The following is a 21,999-nucleotide window of genomic DNA, read 5'->3' on the forward strand; positions in this document are numbered from 1 at the left end:
CTGTGCTGTGACGTCTCCATCCTTTCTCGCACACCTGGCTGTCCCTTTCTCTGCACTCCTCCCTCGTAACAAATATTTTAATGACAGTTTGTTAAACAACTTTTTTATTTTGAGGAAATAAATTCTGCAAAAGCTTCACAGAGTTGGTCTGACGTTTTGATTATGATCAGTGTTTCATTGAGTATTTTATGTTTATTAGTTTTCGAGTTAGATTGCAATTCATCGGTCCGCTTTTGAGCCAAACGGACTATAGGGTCCATGCAGGAAGCAGATGTACTGTAAGTCCCCATGGTCCCTAGTATGGTCATCTACCTTCAGTCGTTGGCAATCTATAGCCAGTTTTTTATATTGTATTGTCATTTGTAGTTCCAATATTTTAGATTTAGTTGCTAGTTTTATATGGATATCTGTGATACTCTAGTAGTTTTACTGTTCTTCGTCAACAGGTTTTTTAATGTCTTATTTTATTGATCTATAATATAATAATATAATTATAAACTGTTCTCGTCACGACATGGCTGAAGTATTGCCGATGTGACGATAAATATTAACTCACTCACTTCTGTTGGTTACCCAGCCACGTTGGCATTTCTCGGAATACAATGGCCGATTTTGCTGCCAAGGCAGCACTCAACAAATCTGCGAGACCACTTCTTATCCCATACTCTGATTACAAAGCTAGCATTAGAACTTACATCCGTGATCTGATGCAAAAGAAGTGGGACGCCCAAGTAGGTATCAATAAATTACATGCAATACAACCAACTATCGGTTACACCTACAATCCAGATTTGAAGAGGTCATTATGCGACGATGTCGCATTGGCCATACAAGGTACACCCACAAATATTTATTAAAAGGTGAAGATCCTCCGTTTAGTCCCCCTTGTGATGAGAGAGTCACAGTCAAGCATCTCCTGCTTGACTGTGTTGAATTCTCAATCATAAGGGATAAATATTTCAATGTTAAAACTGCTATGATCTTTTTAATACTGTTCATCTTCATTTAATTCTTGTGAAATTGATTTAATTAATGAATTTTGATAAATATATTCTGTAGATAGATGTGTTTTAATGATTGGTAGTTTTGATTAGTAACTTAGATTGTTAGTGGCTGTACCCTCAAGAGGGGTTAAAGTATCGTAAAGTTATTGTCCCCCTGAGAGGGTACGTAAGTCCCAAAACTTTGAAAGTCAATTTAAACTTACCAGGATTTTTAAACGTAGTATTCTTGTTATTTTAATTTTGGCTAACATTTCTTATAATCGCCAACGGCTGAAGGGATGTAGTAAACCCAACTAGGGTCCATGGAGGTAGCAAAGGTAGTGTAAGTCCCCATGGTCCCTGGTATGGTGATCTACCCTCAGTTGTTGGCGATCTATAGCCTATTTTTATATTGTGTTGTCCTCTATAGTAAAAATGTTTTAGATTTAATTGCTATTGCTTTTACATTTATATCTGTGATGTTCTAGTTGTTTTACTGTCCTTTGTTGACAGGATTTTATATCTTTACTAATTGTTAATCTATAACTTGTTTTAGTCACGTTATGGCTGAAATATTGCCAAAGTGACTTTAAATTTTAACTCACTCACTCACTCACTCTTACAAAGCCCATGTATTGCAATAGGTTTCTAAAACTTTAATAAAGAGATAAACGCGTGAGGTTTCAAATGTTTAATTTAGAGAGTATCAATTCGGTCTAACATTCATATAAATTTCAAACACAGTATGTTTATTTCAATTCTACCATTACCAATTTAAAATCTAAATTCTTCGTTCCACGGAAGACACTGCGTAAACAGGCATGGAACGAGAGGCGAAATGAACTCGTCTGTAAAGGGAGTGGTTGGTGCCATTCGTATTTTCTTTAACATTGCAACATAAAATAATATTCGGTCCAAAGAAGACAAACTACTGTTTTGAAATGGCGGACGAGCCAGTGTTTATATTTTAAAAATTGAAGTGACCATAGAGAAAATATTTGAACCCTGCAGAGTCGAAGAATAGATCCTTTCTGATCGACCTGCGAATCAGTGTTGTAAATTACCAAAGACTGTTGATTTTTTGACCGGCGAGTTTCGATCGTGATTTCACGTATGTGCCTTCACTCTGGCATGCGACGAAAGAGTGCCAGTGCTGGCCTAGCGCAATGCTTTGTGCACATGCAACTAACATTGTTTTCATCATTTGGGACAGGATTGTGGCCAAGCATTTTTCGAAGTGTACGAACATAGATAACCAGCAGTGACATTACAGTGACAGCCTTGCGGGGAAGCTGGCAGAGAGCAGAATTCTGGTTGTTCATTAAACTTCTTTGAGTGGATTTTAGAAGTTGGGAAGTACAATATAAAACAAACTGTATCGATAACAACTTCTTTTTATTCGTGAGTGCGAAGTTTCGATACAGATGACAACGGTACAAGAATCTGTATCGAAAAGTCGTACTCACGGTCTGTCACTCGATCCCGTCACCTCAAGCTCGCGGGATCACTAGCCTGGCGCTTTAGCCAGTTCGTCCACCGCGCCCCCTAAATATGATGTGTCAACCAAGTCAGCGATCCTCATCACTGGATCATGTTTGTCGCCTCTTACGGCAAGCATGTGTTGCTGTAGCCGAGAGCCGCGATTCAGGGCCCCGTTCCCCAAAGCGATCGTAGCGCTACGACTCCCATACTTTAACATAGACTTACGACTGTAGTAGCGCTACGATCGCTTTGAGGAACGGGGCCCAGGACTGTGCAGGGTCATGTCTTGACTGTGTAAGACCTCAACGCGGCCCTCAACTCGGGTTGCTGAAGATCTGTTCTTACCAGTCCCAAACGCTCATTGTTATCTGTTTGGTCCAATACAGGCTGGGTATTGAGCGATGTTGACGTTTTGTATTTAGCGTTTAATTTCTCACAAATTCTGTCCATTTATATTCAGCTGAATGCAGCCATGTACGCTTGGAGAATGCCGTGTCGCTGTCAGTTGTAAACCAGACTGTGGACGTTGCCTGTCGAAGTGGGTTCACCTACCTGCTGTCTCCTCCTTTACCCTGCCCTCTTGGCACTGGAGTCCTTGACATAGGAAGGTGTGCTCAGACACTTTGGACTGATCAGGTACGTAGAGGAGTGAGTGAGTGAGTTTTACGCCGCTTTTAGCAAATATTCCAGCAATATCACGACGGGGACACCAGAAATGTGCTTCACACATTGTACCCATCTGGGAAAACGAACTCGGGTCTTCGGTGTGACGAGCAGACGCTTTAACCACTAAGCTACCCCACCGCCCCCGGTACGGAGAGGAGTGAGTGGGTGGGTTAAGATGTATAATCACATCGAAAATATTTCAGCCATATTTTGACTAAAACGAGTCATATATTGATAATAAATTTCGTTCGATTTTAACAAATCTGTTAACATCTGTTAATTTGTTAGAAAATCTGTTAACATCTGTTAATTTGTTAGCAAATCTGTTTACATCTGTTAATTTGTTAGCAAATCTATTAACAAAGGACAGTAACTAGAACATCACAACGAGATAATGAAAACTAGCATGTAACTTGATGAGCAGTTTGAACAAACACATGATAGTGAGATATTCGGTGAGTAAAATAGGTTATTATTGACACATATTGGGATACAAAATACTTGTTATCTTTTCTTGACGATGACATACCAGCCACAGTCGGCTTACTGACGAATGTCGGTTTAAAACAGATTGGGGCGGGACTCTTGATTGTCAGACCTTGACGTGAATGTGGTGTCAGGGATGAAGCGTAGAGACAGGCAGTGTCAGGGATGAAGCGTAGAGACAGGCAGTGTCACGGATGATGGCAGTGTCGGATATGCAGTGTCAGGTATGAAGTGAGTGTAGAGACAGGAAGTAACAGGGATGAAGTGAGTGTAGAGACAGGAAGTGACAGGGATGAAGTGAGTGTAGAGACAGGAAGTGTCAGGGATTAAGTGAGTGAAGAGACAGACAGTGTCAGGGATGAAGTGAGTGTAGAGACAGGAAGTGTCAGGGATGAAGTGAGTGTAGAGACAGGAAGTGTCAGGGATGAAGTGAGTGTAGAGACAGGAAGTGTCAGGGATGAAGCGTAGAGACAGGAAGTGTCAGGGATGAGGGCAGTGTCGGATATGCAGTGTCAGGTATGAAGTGAGTGTAGAGACAGGGAGTAACAGGGATGAAGTGAGTGTAGAGACAGGAAGTGACCGGGATGAAGTGAGTGTAGAGATAGGAAGTGTCAGGGATGAAGTGAGTGTAGAGACAGGCAGTGTCAGGGATGAAGCGTAGAGACAGGAAGTGTCAGGGATGAGGGCAGTGTCGGATATGCAGTGTCAGGTATGAAGTGAATGTAGAGACAGGAAGTAACAGGGATGAAGTGAGTGTAGAGACAGGCAGTGTCAGGGATGAAGTAAGTGTAGAGACAGGCAGTGTCAGGGATGAAGTGAGTGTAGAGACAGGAAGTGGCAGGGATTAAGTGAGTGTAGAGACAGGCAGTGTCAGGGATGAAGTAAGTGTAGAGACAGGAAGTGGCAGGGATGAGGTGAGTGTCGGATATGCAGTGTCAGGGATGAAGTGAGTGTAGAGACAGGAAGTGGCAGGGATGAAGTTAGTGCAGAGACAGGCAGTGTCAGGGATGAAGTGAGTGTAGAGACAGGCAGTGTCAGGGATGAAGTGAGTGTAGAGACAGGCAGTGTCAGGGATGAAGTGAGTGTAGAGACAGGCAGTGTCAGGGATGAGGTGAGTGTAGAGACAGGAAGTGTCAGGGATGAAGTGAGTGTAGAGACAGGAAGTGTCAGGGATGAAGGGAGTGTAGAGACAGGAAGTGTCAGGGATGAGGTGAGTGTAGAGACAGGCAGTGTCAGGGATGAAGTGAGTGTAGAGACAGGAAGTAACAGGGATGACGTGAGTGTAGAGACAGGCAGTGTCAGGGAAGAAGTGAGTGTATTGGGTCAGTGTCCGATCACCCTTTGAATAGTAACCGATTTGTCGGATTGGAGTCGGGAGAGCGTTGGAAGTGTCAGATTAGTGTCAGGTCACCCTTGAATTACAATCCGACCACAGTCGGATCAGTCGGACGCCGCTGATGGTTATGGTGGACAGACATCAGGCCGCTACCAGTCTTTCATCCGATTAACCCGATCAATGTTGGATCTCTTTCGGATTTTACGGTAAACAGGGACCCCCCAAAAAGATGTCGGGTGAATTTTCATCGGGAACTCATCCGAACGCTGAAATTTTTGGCAAAATTGGGATCAGTTCGGCTTCAGATGAGGTTCCGATGGTCAGTGGAATGGGGGTGTTAAACAATACAAACAAACCAACAAAAAATACTGATGCGACATAATATCTTACTCACACGGTATGTTTTTCTTGTTGACAGGTGACTCCATTTGTTACTGATCTGCCTGCACCGTTATCCACTGGGGCGGAGATAAGAGTGAGAGGTTCTGGTGATGGAGGGAGCAGGTAAGTTTTCGAAAGTTGTCAATTGAATTGAATTGAATTCAAAATTTATTCCGACAAACCACCATTGGTGGTACAGGAACAGTACAATAAAGTAATAACATACATGATGAGTTGTTATGATCACTTGGTAACAGTGAATATATCAGTGTTTATCTTTGTATAGTGTTATTGGTAATTCTTATAAATCTTGAAATATTCTTAACAAGTGAATAATCAGCTAACGTAAACAATTGTTTTACAAGATTCGGCCATTTACTGTAATAAGAGGGACATACTGGGATCTTTTGTTGTCAAATAACGAGCATTTAAATAGATAGTGGAATTCGTCGGTTATCGCCGGTGAATTACAAATATTTACAATTTCTGTTTATTCCTGGTATATTATTCCCATTGGTAGGTGATGGTTCGATGTCCGAAATGACATAATGGGCCGAGAGATGTAGACAGGAAATAGAAAGGTACTTTTCAAACGACGGCAGATCTTTGAACAATTTATAATAATTACCCTTTGAACTTATATGAATATATCTTCCCTCCATTTCTGTATAAAATGATCTTTAAGAGTTGATGCAACCATTGACACTAACCACTGTATACAAACACAATTAGGGTTATCAAATACATAAGTTAAGCCACAACTGCTTAAAATACTTTTTATGTGAGATATCCATACGTTCTTATTACGGAGATTAAGAAAATTGTCTAGTTTGAAAAGTTGAAGGACACGCGATGATAACCTATACGGGGAAGATTCTGTTTCTAAATTATACCAAAATGTGATCATCCGTTTAGCTGTTGTAATGTTCAAAGGGAAGCGACCCAGTTCGCCATGAACCATGAAGTTAGGGGTTGATAATCGTAATCCTGCAGCAAACTTGAGAATTTAAGATGAAACATTTCAACATTTACAGTAGTTTCATACCCGCACGTTTCCTTGCCATATAAGGCAATGGGTAGTATTAAAATATCGAACAGATTAATTACAGTATCACGTGCCAAATTGAAGTTTCTTGATTTCTCCAGTTATGCAAACATGGCTTTCTTAGAACTAGACAATAACTCATTGATTGCGAAATTAAATCTCCTATTTAGGTGAAGGTTGATGCCAAGATACGTATAATTATGTACAATTTCAATTGGTTTAGAGTCAAACTGAAAAGATAGCTTAGATTTATTACCGACACCCACTCCAAATATAATAATCTTAGTTTTTGCTATGTTAACACGAAGGTTCCATGTATCACAATATGTTTTAAATACATCAAGGGAATTCACTAGTTCTCTCTGGGTTTCGCCTAGAAGTATCGCATCATCTGCATAAAGCAAAATAATGAATTTGATACACTTGTACACAAAATCATCATACACACAACTGACGTCGACGCCCTTACAACCTTTGTTCTCAAGAAAAACATCCAAATCATTGAGAAAAATCGAAAATAATAACGGTGAGAGATTTTCCCATTGTCGAACACCAGAATAACTAAAGAAGAAATTGGAAATTTGGTTGTCAACCATTACACAAGATTTTATATTACTATATATACTTTGAATTGACTTGAAGAATCTCTCCTCTATGTTGTATGATAACATTTTGTGCCAAAGACCTAATCTCCATACACGATCGAACGCTTTTGTAAAATCGATAAAAGCACAACAAAGTTTTCGTTTGCAGGTTTTGAGATACTGGTTTAACATATATAAAAAAATGAATATATTATCAAGCGTTGACATGTTTTCTCGAAAGCCAGCCTGTGATGGGCTAAGAAATAACTTTCCTAAACAACTAAGAATTGTAATGGGCCGGTAAGAGTTCGGTCAGATCTGTATCGATGCTGTGGACTTTCATTCTGGTTCATAGCGAGTCATGAGGTTTCATTTTCAATACATACAAAAGCGAGACGGACATTGTAGCTTTACATATTTAGGACTAATAGCGAAACGAAGTTTCAATATATTACAAGCTATATTCATGAACAACCAATTCAGTCATCAAATGATAAATTACAATAGAATAGTACAGTGAAAAGATATTGAACCATTCACAGATGATGACTGCGGATCTTTAACACAACCTGTACATACTTCACATGATATTGTTCTTGAATAACAATGCCTGTCAAGGTAACTCAGTGTTAACAAAACTTCAAAAGGTTTTAGGGATGCGGTATGACTGGAATTTAAGAAGCTGAGTATACTTCCGCACATCGCTGTCTCATGTTTAGGTTCAAGGATACCAAATCTCAAATTATGAAAACCCCACATAGATTAACATTTGAGGTCTCAGATTAAATCACAAAACTTACAGGGGAGTTATTTGTAAAATCTTTAAGATTAATTTTTGTAATTGTTTTTTCTTTGTGAAACCAACAATAATTATGGGGTTTAGTGTAGCGAAGCTCGTGAACCAACCTTGTAAGAAAAACAAATTCCCATGCGCAAAAGGTCTGAACTGGCGGACCGAGCCACATATTACGAACTTGTATGTGTAACGGGTTTGACCACCCGATCCTGTTAGTCGCCTCTTAAGACAAGCTGGATGGCTGATGTCCAAATCTAAACCGGAATTCCACGGATCTTTACTTTTACAGTACAGGCATTCTCTTACAAGGGACTGAGGCTGGTAACACTGTGTTCCTTCTGGCCATCCGCTGGTCAAGACTTGACGCAATCTTCAATACAGAATCTTCTGGCTCCTGGGGGTCTGAAATTGGGCCATCCGGCTTCATCTTTTCTCCAAACGTGGTGTTCGATGCCCTCGTGCGAATAACAACAACCAAGTTCATGGTAGGTGAACTGTTCTTTATGACTACAAATAAACAGGCTATAAAACAAGTTGCCAAACAAATTAGAACGGTTTCTCGTTATACAGTTTTCCCGGAAATTATTGAGAAAATCTTTGTTTGCTAATACTGATAGATAATAGAATATTAAAACAGGCGTTACATTTTGTTGTGAGGTACTCAGTATGGGAGGCAACTCTTGTAGGCTTAAGAATGAAGCTTACTACATCATGAGTTATCCCCACTTGTGCAGCAGACGGCTTCCTATTGACAAAGGAAAAGAAAGGAAAGCTGGTTCTAAATAATTTTGAATAGGTAGTGGCTAATGCAAAAACGTTAGCTGGTAGACATTAAATTCCTCTGTCTACAGTACACAGAAGTTTGAAGAATATTCAGTCAGGAGTTGGGATTGAGCATAAGACATGGGCAGGGAGTCCAAGGAAGTTCAGTACTACGGATCGCCGACAACGTGGTGAGATAGTGAGTAGGGGAAAATTGAAAAGCGTTGAGAATATCACAACTGGGATGATTAACAGAGGAAGTCCTCAGGTATGTAATGGATCCCTTACACAAGAATTATAAAGATTGCATCACCATTGATGAAAGATGCACAAAAAGACAGACGTTTAAACTGGTGTAGGGCTCGCGAACATCACGACTGGGATAATGATTTCTTTTCTGATGAGTGTGTGGGTGAGTTTACGCCTCAATCAGCGCTATTCCAGCTATATGGCGGTGGTCTGTAAATAATCGAGTCTGGACCAGACAATCCAGTGATCAACAGCATAGGCATCGATCTGCGCAATTGAGAACCGATGACATGTGTCAACCAAGTCAGCGAGCCTGACCACCCGATCCCGTTAGTCGCCTCTTACGTCAAGCATGGGTTACTGAAGATCGATATTCTAACCCGGACCTTCACGGGTATCTTTTTCTGATGAAAGTTTGTTCCGGACTGTGTGAAAGTATGGACAGGAGATACCGTCAAACATATCTACCAACGCCCAAAACATAGCCCGAAATTTCACATGTGGGATGGCATATCATCACGTGGAGTGACGCTGTTGTGTATTTTCACTGGAAATTTGACATCTTAAATGGTCACCTCTTCCAACTGCCTACAGCTTCGAGCCGATCTGTTGATAATGAGAATGGGTAGAAAAGGACATATTTACAAATGTTGAAGCAATCAGAATTGTGCTATGTGGTTATCCTGAGATCTTTCTGTTTATTTATGAGTGTATGAAGATAATTGGATTTTCCAGCATGATAACGACCCAAACACACTGCAGGCTATACAAAACAGTGGTTGTCGGACGAAAATGTTCAAGTTTTAGACTGGCCCAGCTACAGCCAATATATTAACCCTATTAAGAATGTGCGGAGACTACTGATAGACAGAATAAACCAAAAAGGACTTGAGGACATGGAGAAAGAAGTGGTCGAATATTGGGATACGCTGTGACTCGATTTCCTACAAACTTTGATCAGTAGTGTACCTAGGCGCATTCAGTCGTGTATTGCAGGGCAAAGAGGTCTCACAAAGTACTGAAAAGACACTTAGACTGTGACAGAATCATATCTCAACATCTTCATTGAAGTGGGACGTCTTTAGTTTTATATACATGTGTTAGGTATTTGCCGAAACAACTTTCTCAATAATTTCTGGGAATACTATATAGAGGCTATGTTCAAGGTATTGTTCATTAGTTTCAACATCTATATATACTTCCACATTATATAAGCTGCTTTAGCAGGCTAAAGAAGAGACAATGAAGCAACAATCTAATCTGGAGCGGATAAATAACTAGGGTCCCGATCCACAACGCGTTCTTAGCGTTTACTCATCTTCCTTACACGACCGTTTTGTGGATCGTAACTTTCTGGTTTATCATAGGCTTACAAATGTCGTATCGCTACAACCGTTTTGTGGATCGCGACCGTGATCCACAACGCGTTCTTAGAGTTACGACCTGTCATAACTCTCTGGTTTATCATAGGCTTACGAATGTCGTATCGCTACGACCGTTTTGTGGATCGCGACCGTGAAAATTAACAAATAATAGAGTTACATTTTTTTGGCGTTCACCAGCTGGAAAAGGAATGAGTTTTCAAAGCATCGGAACATGTAAACAGTGCCAATCTATTATTGTCAGTGAGGTACACGAATTTCATGACAGAGACTATGAATTGCCCAAGTTCGATTTTTGGTCGAAGCCTCAGTTAATGAGTGCAATTTGGTGTCCGACTTTGAGAGCGTGGGGTCAGATACCGAATGGTACTCAAACAAATACAAGTACACGCATCTGTCCTTTTCCACGAAAGCGCAGGCCAAAATATCACACGTTAAATAATACTTAAGTGTGCACTTTTAAGCTGCTCATTGAAACCCACTTGTTCCGCTCAGCATTCCACAAGACCCTCAGGATTATGCGTATATATGTGCATTGAGTTGGTTTTAACTTTGTCATTGCGCCAGTGAGCACCCGCCGATGGAGGCTGGGCGCTTTAACAATCAACTATGTTTTACATATTAAAGGTAGTAACCAGCAGAGATGGTCATCCTGGCAGTCAGGAAATTCAATGATACAAATCTTTGACTTTATCAAAAAGGACACGATCAGGTTTAGAAACGAAACATACAACTTTATGGATGACAACTTCTTATGACGCCATGGACATGGTCAGGGTCGTACCATGGATGGACCTCAGAGTCAAAGCCACAGGCATGGCGGAGACGGTAGTAGAAGCAACGAGCCATGCCATCATGTCGTTTAAGATATGCTGTTTGTGCCAAAGACGGGCATCCACTGACAAGGTGTTGGACGGTCTCTGTAAATTCACTGCACAATCAACAAATATTTTCTTTAATAATCACATTTTGGCCATTGCGAGTGGGAAGTGACTGGTCCTGAGCAGCAATAAGGAAGCCCTTAGTTTCACATTTAAGACCAGCCGACTACATCCAGGCGAAAAAGTCGGTTGCATTACTGTTCTGTTCCACAAACTGCATGTACACACGATTCAATGGTTTCTCAGAAAGCCTCTCCACAAATGACCGACTCTGGGCAGACTTGGTGAAGAACTTCACCTGGTTTACTACCATCACTGTACCGTACAGCAGTACATCGCCATCAACAAAATCACCCTCAAATTTCAGATTCTGTCCAACAGCCTTGGCACGCTTAAAATAGCTGTGCAATTCCTTGCTTTTATCACGAGTCTTGACATGCATCACCAGAGGATCAAATAAATATGTGCAAAGTACACCACGAGGGTGGTGGGCTTGGTTATCAGACATGACCCTTCTGGGTCAGGCTATCAAGACCCTGAACTCAGGATCTTGTTTAGTCTAATCAACTACTCCAAAGGAATAGGAGAGGACTGGCACAGCAAAAGTATTGGTAGCTTTGGCCTTGTTTCGAGTATTTAGCTCTGAGCTCAAGATTTTCTTTAAGCGAGATTTATACTCAGCCCGAAGTTTGTCTTTAATCTGGGCATTCTAGAGCTTGTCTCGAACTTGCATTCCAAGATAGGTGTAGGCCGGATCTTCCACAAGATGTCCAATAACTCCTCCTCCCTGTAACTTGACTAATCCACCATTAACTACCTTGCCACGTTTCAAATGAAGAGTATTACATTTGTCGAGTCCAAAAGTCATGCCAATATCATTAGAAAAGTACTCCACAAGGAGAACCTGTTCTTACAAATTGGTATCTCCTTTGGCAAGGAGCTCGATGTCATCCGTGTAAGGAACATGAGTAAACGGTGTTGGGATGTGTCTGCTGAGGAGGTTGTGGATGATAACCCTCCTCCCTATTGAGCAGAAAGCTCAAATGATTTAAAGACAGACACAAAAGCAAAGGACAGAACGAATGCCCCTGGAATCTTCCCCTTCTGATTGAAATAGATTCCCAAGTCTGCACCTGCCCTTGCTGGAACATCTCTAGTTATTATTATGTTTCACAGATTGAAGATTATATGCAGCAGAGAGGGTTCGGGTGATCCTGGCACAGTCAGGCTGGTAAGGCTCATCATTAGCTTAGGGCCCTTGCCCTCTTTACACGCAGCCCAGACAGCGAATGGGACTTCTCCCAGGAACCTCTGGCTAGTCGAACCCACCAGAAATATGTAGACTCCCCAACACTGCATCACTGCAGTCTTCAATCACTTGAAGAAGGGGCAAGAAGTAGCCCAGAAACGTCGTGTTATACAATAAAGAAGAAGTTGCCATCCATATACTCGTTTTCTGTATTCTTCTGCATTTCTTGATTCGTCCAGTCAACTACTCCAAAGGAATAGGAGAGGACTGGCACAGCAAAAGTATTGGTGGCTTTGACCTTGTTACGAGCATTTAGCTCTGAGCTCCAGATTTTCTTTAAACGAGATTTGTACTCGGCCCGAAGTTTTTTTTGAATTTGGGCATTCAGGAGCTGGTCTCGAACTTGCATTCCAAGATAGGTTTAGGCCTGATCTTCCACAAGATGCTCAATAACTCATCCCCCTTGTAACTTGACCGATCCATCATTAACTACCTTGCCACGCTTCAAATAAAGAGTATTACATTTGTCGAGTCCAAATGTCATGCCAATATCATTAGAAAAGGACTCGACAAGGAGAACCTGTTCTTTCAAATTGGAATCTCCTTTGGCAAGGAGTTCGATGTCATCCATGTAAAGGAGATGAGTAAGAGGTGTTGGGGATCTGTGCTGAGGAGGTCCGGGATGGTAACCCTCCTCTCTGTTGAGCAGAAAGCTCAAAGGATTTAGAGACAAACAAAAAAGCAAATGACTAAAGGAATCCCCCTGGAAAATTCCCCTTCTGATTGGAATAGATTCCGAAGTCTGCACCTGCCCTTGCGAGTATATCTCAAGTTGAGTGGACCAGCAACACATTAAAGACTTGAGTAAATCAAGTAGTCGCTCAAGGAGGTCAATACAATGAAGAGACTTCAGAATCCATTCGTGAGGAACAGAGTCGTATGCTTTTTTGTAGTCAATCCAGCACATGGAGAGGTTGCAGTGATATGTTTTAGCCTCTTCCAAAATCATTTATTGTATAAGAAGTTGATCCTTGCACCCGCAACATCCCACTCTCGCCCCCTTCTGCTCTCTGTAAATTATATCATTGGAAGAGCAGTAAGATGACACGAGGTTTGTCAAACACCCTGTGAATATTTTGTATTGTGTATTCAAACATGTGATAGGGCGGAAGTTTTTGGAATCAGTCAAGTGTCCGTTCTTGGGAAGGAGTATTGTGCGAACTTTGCAGAACCATGGAGGAAAATCACCTGTGTCCACAAGAGAATTGAAACAGTGAAGTAATGGTGTTTGGACACAGGGGAACAGTTTCAAATACCGGTTTCGAATGCCATCACGCCCTGGAGCTGTATTAGATTTGGACTTTTTGATGACACTTTTCAGGCAATCTGGTGAGATGTAACAGACAAACGACCTATTTACTTTCTCATGCATTGCATGGTCATAATCACGGACCCATGGTGCCTCAAGGTTACAGTTGCCGGGTATAGACCACAACTGTTTCCAGAACCTTTCATTGGCATCCATGGAAGGCCGTTTATCATGCTCACCATCACCCTATGTTTTCAGTTGCCTGTAGAAGTGTTTTTCATTATTTCTAAAAAGTTTATTTTGTTTGATAATTTATTTTTCTTTTCCCATTTTTTTTTTCTTTCAGTCCAGACTTTAATTTTTGCCTTAAGGGAATCGACGATTTGAAGAAGTACCTTTTCTTTTGTTGTCTTGTACTGCAAATTTAATTTTTTTCCAAATTGTCTTAGTTTCAGGCACAGCTCTATCCAGATTTTTTTTCTCGTTTCCGTTAGTTTTACTTAAAACCGTTTTTTCTTTGGTGTATTGTTCTTAGTATTAGTTGTTTTTTCTTTGGAAACGATGTGAATTTCCTCCAAGGTTCGAGCGGCAGCTTAGTCACAACAATTAACTTCATGTAATGAACAGTGCGATGGAAGTTTCATAGAAATAATGTCATTTAATAAATTAATTTCATGTTTGGGAAAAGATACATTTGTTTGTTGAATTGGCCTCCGTTTTTCTAAAGGTATGTCAAATATTTCATCATAAACAGAATGAAACAACATGTATATATACACTTGGTTTTCGGAAAGATCTGCAACTGAAGAAGAGGAAGAGTGAGCATCCGAAATTTCGGGGCCAATTGGCTCTATGCCAGAAGAGTTTCCATCAGCAAGAGGAAAGAGGTTGACACGGACGTTCATAAGAAGGTTTGGGTCTGCTGCCACTTGAGCATTCTGTTCATGCAAAGGTTCCTGACAGGCACCAGTTGTGGGTTGAACTGGCTCACGGGGCATGAGATTTTTAAGCCGCCGGAATTGATCTCGAAGATTTTGCTCCTTCAGGTAAGCATACATGGGCGTGGCATTGTCCCAATGCAGCTTCAGCGACTTGCCATTGATACGTGGATTATCAGGCCATCCTGTCGCTCTCGCACCCTCAAGTAGTGTGGTTGTAAGGTGGTATGACAAAGATATTCTTGGTCGGGTTCTGTGCCTTCCCCTGGGGCAAGTCCAATCTCCAGAGTGGTTGGTTTCACTACCCGAGGAAGGCTGACTGGGCTGCGGAGTTAAAAGATGGTTTGCTCCTTGTTTTTCGGTAACCCAGTGAAAAAAACAGTTTTGGGGGGTCAGCCCTAACTGGGTGATGTACGTTTGGTTCAGGGAATATAATTCCCTTATCTACGCACACCACGAAGAGGCGTACATCATCAGGCCCAAGTCCAAATTATTATGTTTATTATTTTTATTATCATTATTGCTTTTAATTTCAGATTTTCATCAATGGCAGCAACTTCTATGAAGCCCCAATACGGATTTCTGTGCAGAAGGCCGCCATTCTTCGGGTCAGTTTCAGTCGCATTGACTCAGTGGAAGTGAAATACCCATGAGACATTTTTCTTCTTGTCAGCGAGCCTATTAGCATGATCCAGTCAGTCGCCTCTTACGACGACAAGGGTTACTGAAGATTAATTCTAACCCGGATCTTTCCTGTTGTCTCAAAATAATGAATGATGTTATGCGCATTAACCTATGTTATTACATACCAACAAACAAGAAAGAAATATTATAAGTTGTTCACTGGTACCTCGGGGGGCATGGGTTGATGCACCCTCTATGTTTGTTTATGTTCCCTTCGGGCTCAGGGAACATAAACAAACATCAAGGGTTCATCAACCCATGGGCCCCGAGGGACCAGTGAACAACGTATTTATCTTACCGAACACCTTAATGTAAATTTTGAATTGTTTGAAGCACGGGTAGAAATCTTTTTGTGGCCATCGCTAGATTTTGCTGAAGAAAAACAGATTTAGAGTTATCTCCCTTCCATCGATTTGCGTTCGCAAAACATCGGTAATTTCCGTACATCATATACGTGATTCAATGTAATTCGAGATAAAGAACTACTACCTCGAAGTACCAAATGAGTTGCCATTGACAGCGGGTACATTGAAACGTTACTCGCTTGTAAGCGGGATACATTGAAAATAATAGAAAATAATAGCGCTCAGCCAGTCAGAAAGCGACATTTATGTGTGAGGTAAGATAATACACAATACACAATGAACAGCTGGAATAATATAGTATCTTGGTTTTAGAAAAGCAGAGCTACTTTTATTCGCGTGCTTTTAATCGTAGAATATATTGTTCTTTTACTGTTTGACGTATTTGGTGTACAATTGCCACCGGCTGAAGGGATGGTGTAAATCCTGGTAGGGTCCAAGCAATTAGCAAAAGTACTGTAAGTCCCCATGGTCCCTAGTATGGTGACCTACCTTGAGTTGCTGGCCATCCATAGCCAGTTTTTTTATACTGCAGCGTTTAAAATAAAAATCAAATTTTAGAGACAGATGCTAGTTACAAATTCTTTCTGTGATATTCTTATTGTTATTAATGTCCCTTTTCGACAGGTTTTTATAGTTAACTGTATGTATCGTGAATTCAAGTCACGATACAGCTGCAATCCAGTGATCAACAGCATGAGCATCAATATTGCTTTCATGTAAATCTGACCTCAATCACTTACTATTCATCTGACTTTAACATTCAATGAAGCATTTCTGAAGTTCCCAATGGTCTACCCAGGAAATAAACCCCTAGCTTGTATAGAGATGGAGTTGAACGGGACATATATATGCTCATGTAATATAATTCTCCTTATCACCGCGACAAGGTATATTCCTGCTATCATAACGTCAACATTTGTCAAACACGGGTACGCGAACGCCGCAAACAGTAGATGAATGTAAGCAGATGAAAAGCATTTTAGTGAAAATGGAAATATAACACGAAAGATCATTACTGTGACATTGACGTTATATATACACCACTCGCACAAAACGTTCACCTGAGAAGATCCGAGTTGCTGTTATGCAATCAATGCTTGTTATAAGAAGCCTTTGTTAACCCATACTTGTTATAGGAAGCCTTTGTTAACCCAAGCTTGTTATAGGAAGCCTTTGTTAACCCTTGCTTGTTATAGGAAGCCTCTGTTACCCCATGCCTGTTAAAGGAAGCCTTTGTTAACCCATGCTTGTTATGGGAAGAATTTGTTAACCCATGCTTGTTATGGGAAGCCTTTGTTAACCCATGCTTGTTATAGGAAGCCTTTGTTACCCCATGCTTGTTATAGGAAGCCTTTGTTAACCCATGCTTGTTATGGGAAGAATTTGTTAACCCATGCTTGTTATGGGAAGCCTTTGTTAACCCATGCTTGTTATAGGAAGCCTTTGTTACCCCATGCTTGTTATAGGAAGTCTTTGTTAACCCATGCCTGTTATAGGAAGCCTTTGTTAGCCCATGCTTGTTATAGGAAGCCTTTGTTAACCCATGCCTGTTATAGGAAGAATGTGTTAACCCATGCTTGTTATGGGAAGCCTTTGTTAACCCATGCTTGTTATGGGAAGCCTTTGTTAACCAATTCTTGTCATAGGGAGCCTTTGTTAATCCATGCATGCCTGTTATAGGAAGCCTTTGTTAACCCATGCTTGTTACAGGAAGCCTTTGTTAACCCATGTCAGTCATAGGAAGCCTTTGTTAACCCATGCTTGTTTTAGGAAGCCTTTGTTAACCGATGCTTGTTATGGGAAGCCTCTGTTAACCCTTGTTTGTTATAGGAAGCCTTTGTTACCCCATGCCTGTTATAGGAAGCCTTTGTTACCCCATGCTTGTTATAGGAAGCCTTTGTTAACCCATGCCTGTTATAGGAAGCCTTTGTAAACCAATGCCTGTTATAGGAAGCCTTTGTTAGCCCATGCTTGTTATAAGAAGCCTTTGTTAGCCCATGCTTGTTATAGGAAGCCTTTGTTAACCGATGCTTGTTATGGGAAGTCTTTGTTAACCCATGCCTGTTATAGGAAGCCTTTGTTAACCCATGCCTGTTATAGGAAGCCTTTGTCAGCCCATTCTTGTTATAAGAAGCCTTTGTTAGCCCATACTTGTTATACGAAGCCTTTGTTAACCCATGCTTGTTACAGGAAGCCTTTGTTAACCCATGTCAGTCATAGGAAGCCTTTGTTAACCCATGCTTGTTTTAGGAAGCCTTTGTTAACCGATGCTTGTTATGGGAAGCCTCTGTTAACCCTTGTTTGTTATAGGAAGCCTTTGTTACCCCATGCCTGTTATAGGAAGCCTTTGTTACCCCATGCTTGTTATAGGAAGCCTTTGTTAACCCATGCCTGTTATAGGAAGCCTTTGTAAACCAATGCCTGTTATAGGAAGCCTTTGTTAGCCCATGCTTGTTATAAGAAGCCTTTGTTAGCCCATGCTTGTTATAGGAAGCCTTTGTTAACCGATGCTTGTTATGGGAAGTCTTTGTTAACCCATGCCTGTTATAGGAAGCCTTTGTTAACCCATGCCTGTTATAGGAAGCCTTTGTCAACCCATGCTTGTTATAGGAAGCCTTTGTTAACCCATGCTTGTTATAGGAAGCCTTTGTTAACCCATGCTTGTTATAGGAAGCCTTTGTTTACCCATGCTTGTCGTAAGATGCGACTCACTTGTGGTCAGGCCGGTTGACTTGGTTTCATGTCATTGTGTCCCAGTTTCGTAGATCGAAGCTCTTGATGTCAACCACTGGATTCTGTGGTCTAAATTCGTCTTTACCAGACCCCAGTAAAATCACGCATGTCTGAGTGTGATAAACAACAAACAATCAGTTCTGTTCATGCAAGAACCCACCATACTGTTACTACTTCTTCAGATGACATTGAGATGATCTTTACTTCCTTCAAAGACCGACTCCGTGGTGTAGTGGTTAGAGCGTCCGCCCGGAGAGCGGAAGGTCACGGGTTCAATCCTGGACCGCGTCATACCAAAAGACGTTAAAATATGGTACTTGTTGGTTCCTGCCTGGCGTTCGGCATTAATGGGTACAACAAGGACTGGTCGGCTCGGAGTCAGTATACTGTGTCTGAGTGGGGTATTCATGCTTCACTGCGGCGTGGTATCTCAGTGGGCTAGCACTATAAAACCAAGTCTGGGCTAGTACAAGCAGCCGCACGTACACATACACACGCATGCACGTCGTCATATGAGCGAAATATTCTCAAGCACGACGTTAAACCCAATTTCACCTCACCTCACCTTACCTCCTACAGCCATTTTGGAATATTGGTAACACGGCGGCTGATGCTGATGCAACAGCAGGACTCAACAAATCTGTTGGCATCACTTCTCATCCGCTACACAGGGTGTAAACCAGTCATTAGATGTTACACTAGAGATCGAATAAAAAGAAGAGGGTGGTTATCTTTAGTCTGTTTATATACTGTATTGTCTTCAAACTAATTTTAGATGTACATGATTAGTTTACATGTATACCTGTGGTATTCTTGTTGTTATAAGTGTCTGAAATACTGCCGTTGTGACCATAATTCTTAAGTCACTCACTCCCACAGATGTTGAAGATATATTTATAATAATTTGATATATTATAGTTAAATGTAACATATCGAAACAAAAGGTTAATCCAACATCTGTAGGTAAACCGACAAACATAAAGGATTGTGATTAACAAATGTATTCTAATGATTACCTCTACTACCTTTAGCTGATGGTTCAAAATAGAGTGACACAACAATTGCTGGTGTCCACGTCGTGATATTGCTGGAATACTGCTAAAAGCGGCACAACAATTGCAATGGTGGTAAAGTTATTGTAGTATACATCATAGCAGTAAAGACAGTGATGGTAATGTTCTCACTACTGCTCGCTTTTGAATATAACATACAAGAAGCCTCATGGTTAAAGCGTCCGCTCGTAACGCTGAACTCCCGGGTTTGATTCCCCACATGGGTACAATGTGTGAACCCCATTTCTGGTGTCCCCGTCGTCATATTGCTAAAATAATGCTAAAAGCGGTGCAAAGCCATACCAACATCAACCGTGACCAAGGTTATTACATACATAGTGCATACTACTAACTCATCAATGTGAGTGAGTGAGTGAGTTTAGTTTTACGCCGCACTCAGCAATATTCCAACTATATGGCGGTCTGTAAATAATCGAGTCTGGACCAGCCAATCCAGTGATCAACAGCATGAGCATCGAGCTGCGCAATTGGGAACCGATGACATGTGTCAACCAAGTCAGCGAGCCTGACCACCCGATCCCATTAGTCGCCTCTGTATTGCTATCAACAGCAATAAAGAGGTTGTTAATCCATATATTGTTATCCTTAACTTAACTTACTGCTTAGCCACTTATGTCAGTTATATTGTTGTCACTGTTACATGTTGTATAATTATAGACATCTCCCCCTCTTCATGTATTATTCCTGCTTGACAACGGGACAAGAATCTGTATCGAAACGTCGCACTCAAGAAATAAAGAAGTTGTTATCCATAACGTTTGTTCTATAGTCTACATTGATTGGAGGTTATACCCATTTCTTGCCGCGATGAAGTCGTGTTACAGCGGTGCCACTTTGGACATTGACATTATACACGTCAGTTCTTTGCAATCGTCAAAAATGACATTATACACATTCATTTAGTGAAAGGGAACATGCATCTATTTCCATCCTTCAATCGTCACATATGACATTACACACAAAGTCATTCATTTTAGTGAAAGGGGAAGATGCAGAGAGACACACAATTTATTAAAGTCTCACCTCAATGTTGCAGCCTGTGCTGGTCTAATCAAGGATGACCAAGGCGGCAGGTCGTGAGAAATGTATTTATTTCCTCAGTGTCTCTATGGGCACCTATGGCATGACACTCTGTAACAAAATATTTCTATACACATTACATAAGAAGTTCATAAACATAAACTCATACAACTATTAGTTGATCGTTACTCATAGTTTATCGCATACTAATTGATTATATACTATCCCAAAAAAGAAACGCATAGGCCAGAAATCTGTTGCGAAAATGTTGTATTTTCAAACATGTATAACTCGTCAACAAATATGCTTTAGTGCATGATTTTGTACACCAGTTTAGAAGAAGGTAATGTCTATACAACCAAGTGGATACTTTTAGATAACGGAGACGTTGAGCACGATGGTGACTACGTAGCACGGTCCCGATGTCGGGTCTCCTGGCTCTCAGTCCAGTCTCTCTCAACCTGTTCTGTACAGTTTGACAGGATATCCTCCGAACTCCAGGCACCCTGGCTGCTGTGCTCTCCCCCGTGGCAGTACGATTAGGCAAATGTAGTACCCCGATGTACCGATCTTGGGCTGCAGTGGTGACTCGAGGTCTGCCTGTACGGGGACGGTCATTTGTTATACCTGTGTGGTTGTAACGAGCTGCAAGCTGTGATATCGTGCTCAGACTAACATTCAGACGCCTGGCTACAGATTGGTCATCTCCAGCGTGCATTCTTTCAATGGCGACGTTCCTTGTCGCAGAGTCAAGACGTGGCGTAGTGATTTGGCCTTGAAACTTCTTCAAAACGAATGCCAATTTCCGAAAGTAATCTGGATTTTTATTGCCAGACAGTGTATGCTCGTTGCTGCACAATTTCAACTGGAAGGTGATTTCTGTTACGTTGTGGCGATGCCTTATATAAAAAGCTTTTTGATCCTTGTAAGAAATCTCATCAAAATCATCATTTTCAGGTAAAATCGATTTTCTACTTGTACAATTGTGTAAAATCATGTTATGAACACTTTTGTTACATATTTTGACGATTGTTTGAACATTAATAGATTTTTATAAAAACAAATCGCCTATGCGTTTCATATTTGGGATAGAATATATACATGGAAATTATATTTGCATCAAGGTTAGAAACTATACCAAAGCATATCCTGTGGGTGACACTGAAGTGTAGCCTTCAACCCGTGTCGCCGATGCTTAGAATATTCCGTGGTTCTCGGAAGGTGTAGCCTACAGTATAAATACTATAAATACCAGAACATTGTTGATAGCGCATACACAATGCAGACAACATATACATTATCTAAATATCATTACTTCCATATTTACAATTTCCTGATTATTACACCTTGGACAATAATCATACCGATACAGCTTACAGTATGCACTTAGGTTAAAATAGTACATAATAATTACAAAGAAATATAACACATTCATACATGAACCAATTCATAAATCCCTAACTATTTACAATATCACACATTAGGTTACTTAAAGGTATTTAAAACAATCAATAGACAGTAGACATAGTTTAGTAATCATAACATGTGCATTTATAATGCGCCAAATCCAGAGACAAAGTGTATGCTCATGGCGC

General features: G+C 40.9%; 1 protein-coding gene across 1 annotated transcript in view; it reads left to right on the forward strand.

Annotated features, from left to right (window-relative positions):
• The window catches only part of LOC124259542 (galectin-4-like), a 51,927-nt gene extending 36,508 nt beyond the window's left edge, over window positions 1-15,419 (forward strand). Inside the window, exons 2-5 of the mRNA XM_046693683.1 lie at window positions 2,926-3,101; window positions 5,372-5,457; window positions 8,049-8,244; window positions 15,066-15,419. Coding sequence (XP_046549639.1) covers window positions 2,926-3,101; window positions 5,372-5,457; window positions 8,049-8,244; window positions 15,066-15,182 — 575 coding nt within the window. The 3' untranslated portion in view covers window positions 15,183-15,419. The remainder of the gene's footprint in view (window positions 1-2,925; window positions 3,102-5,371; window positions 5,458-8,048; window positions 8,245-15,065) is intronic.
• The last annotated feature ends 6,580 nt before the right edge of the window (window positions 15,420-21,999 follow it).

The sequence above is a fragment of the Haliotis rubra genome, unplaced genomic scaffold (genome assembly GCF_003918875.1).
Source record: "Haliotis rubra isolate DU_JTF1 unplaced genomic scaffold, ASM391887v1 Scf727, whole genome shotgun sequence".
Taxonomy (NCBI): Eukaryota; Metazoa; Mollusca; class Gastropoda; order Lepetellida; family Haliotidae; genus Haliotis; species Haliotis rubra.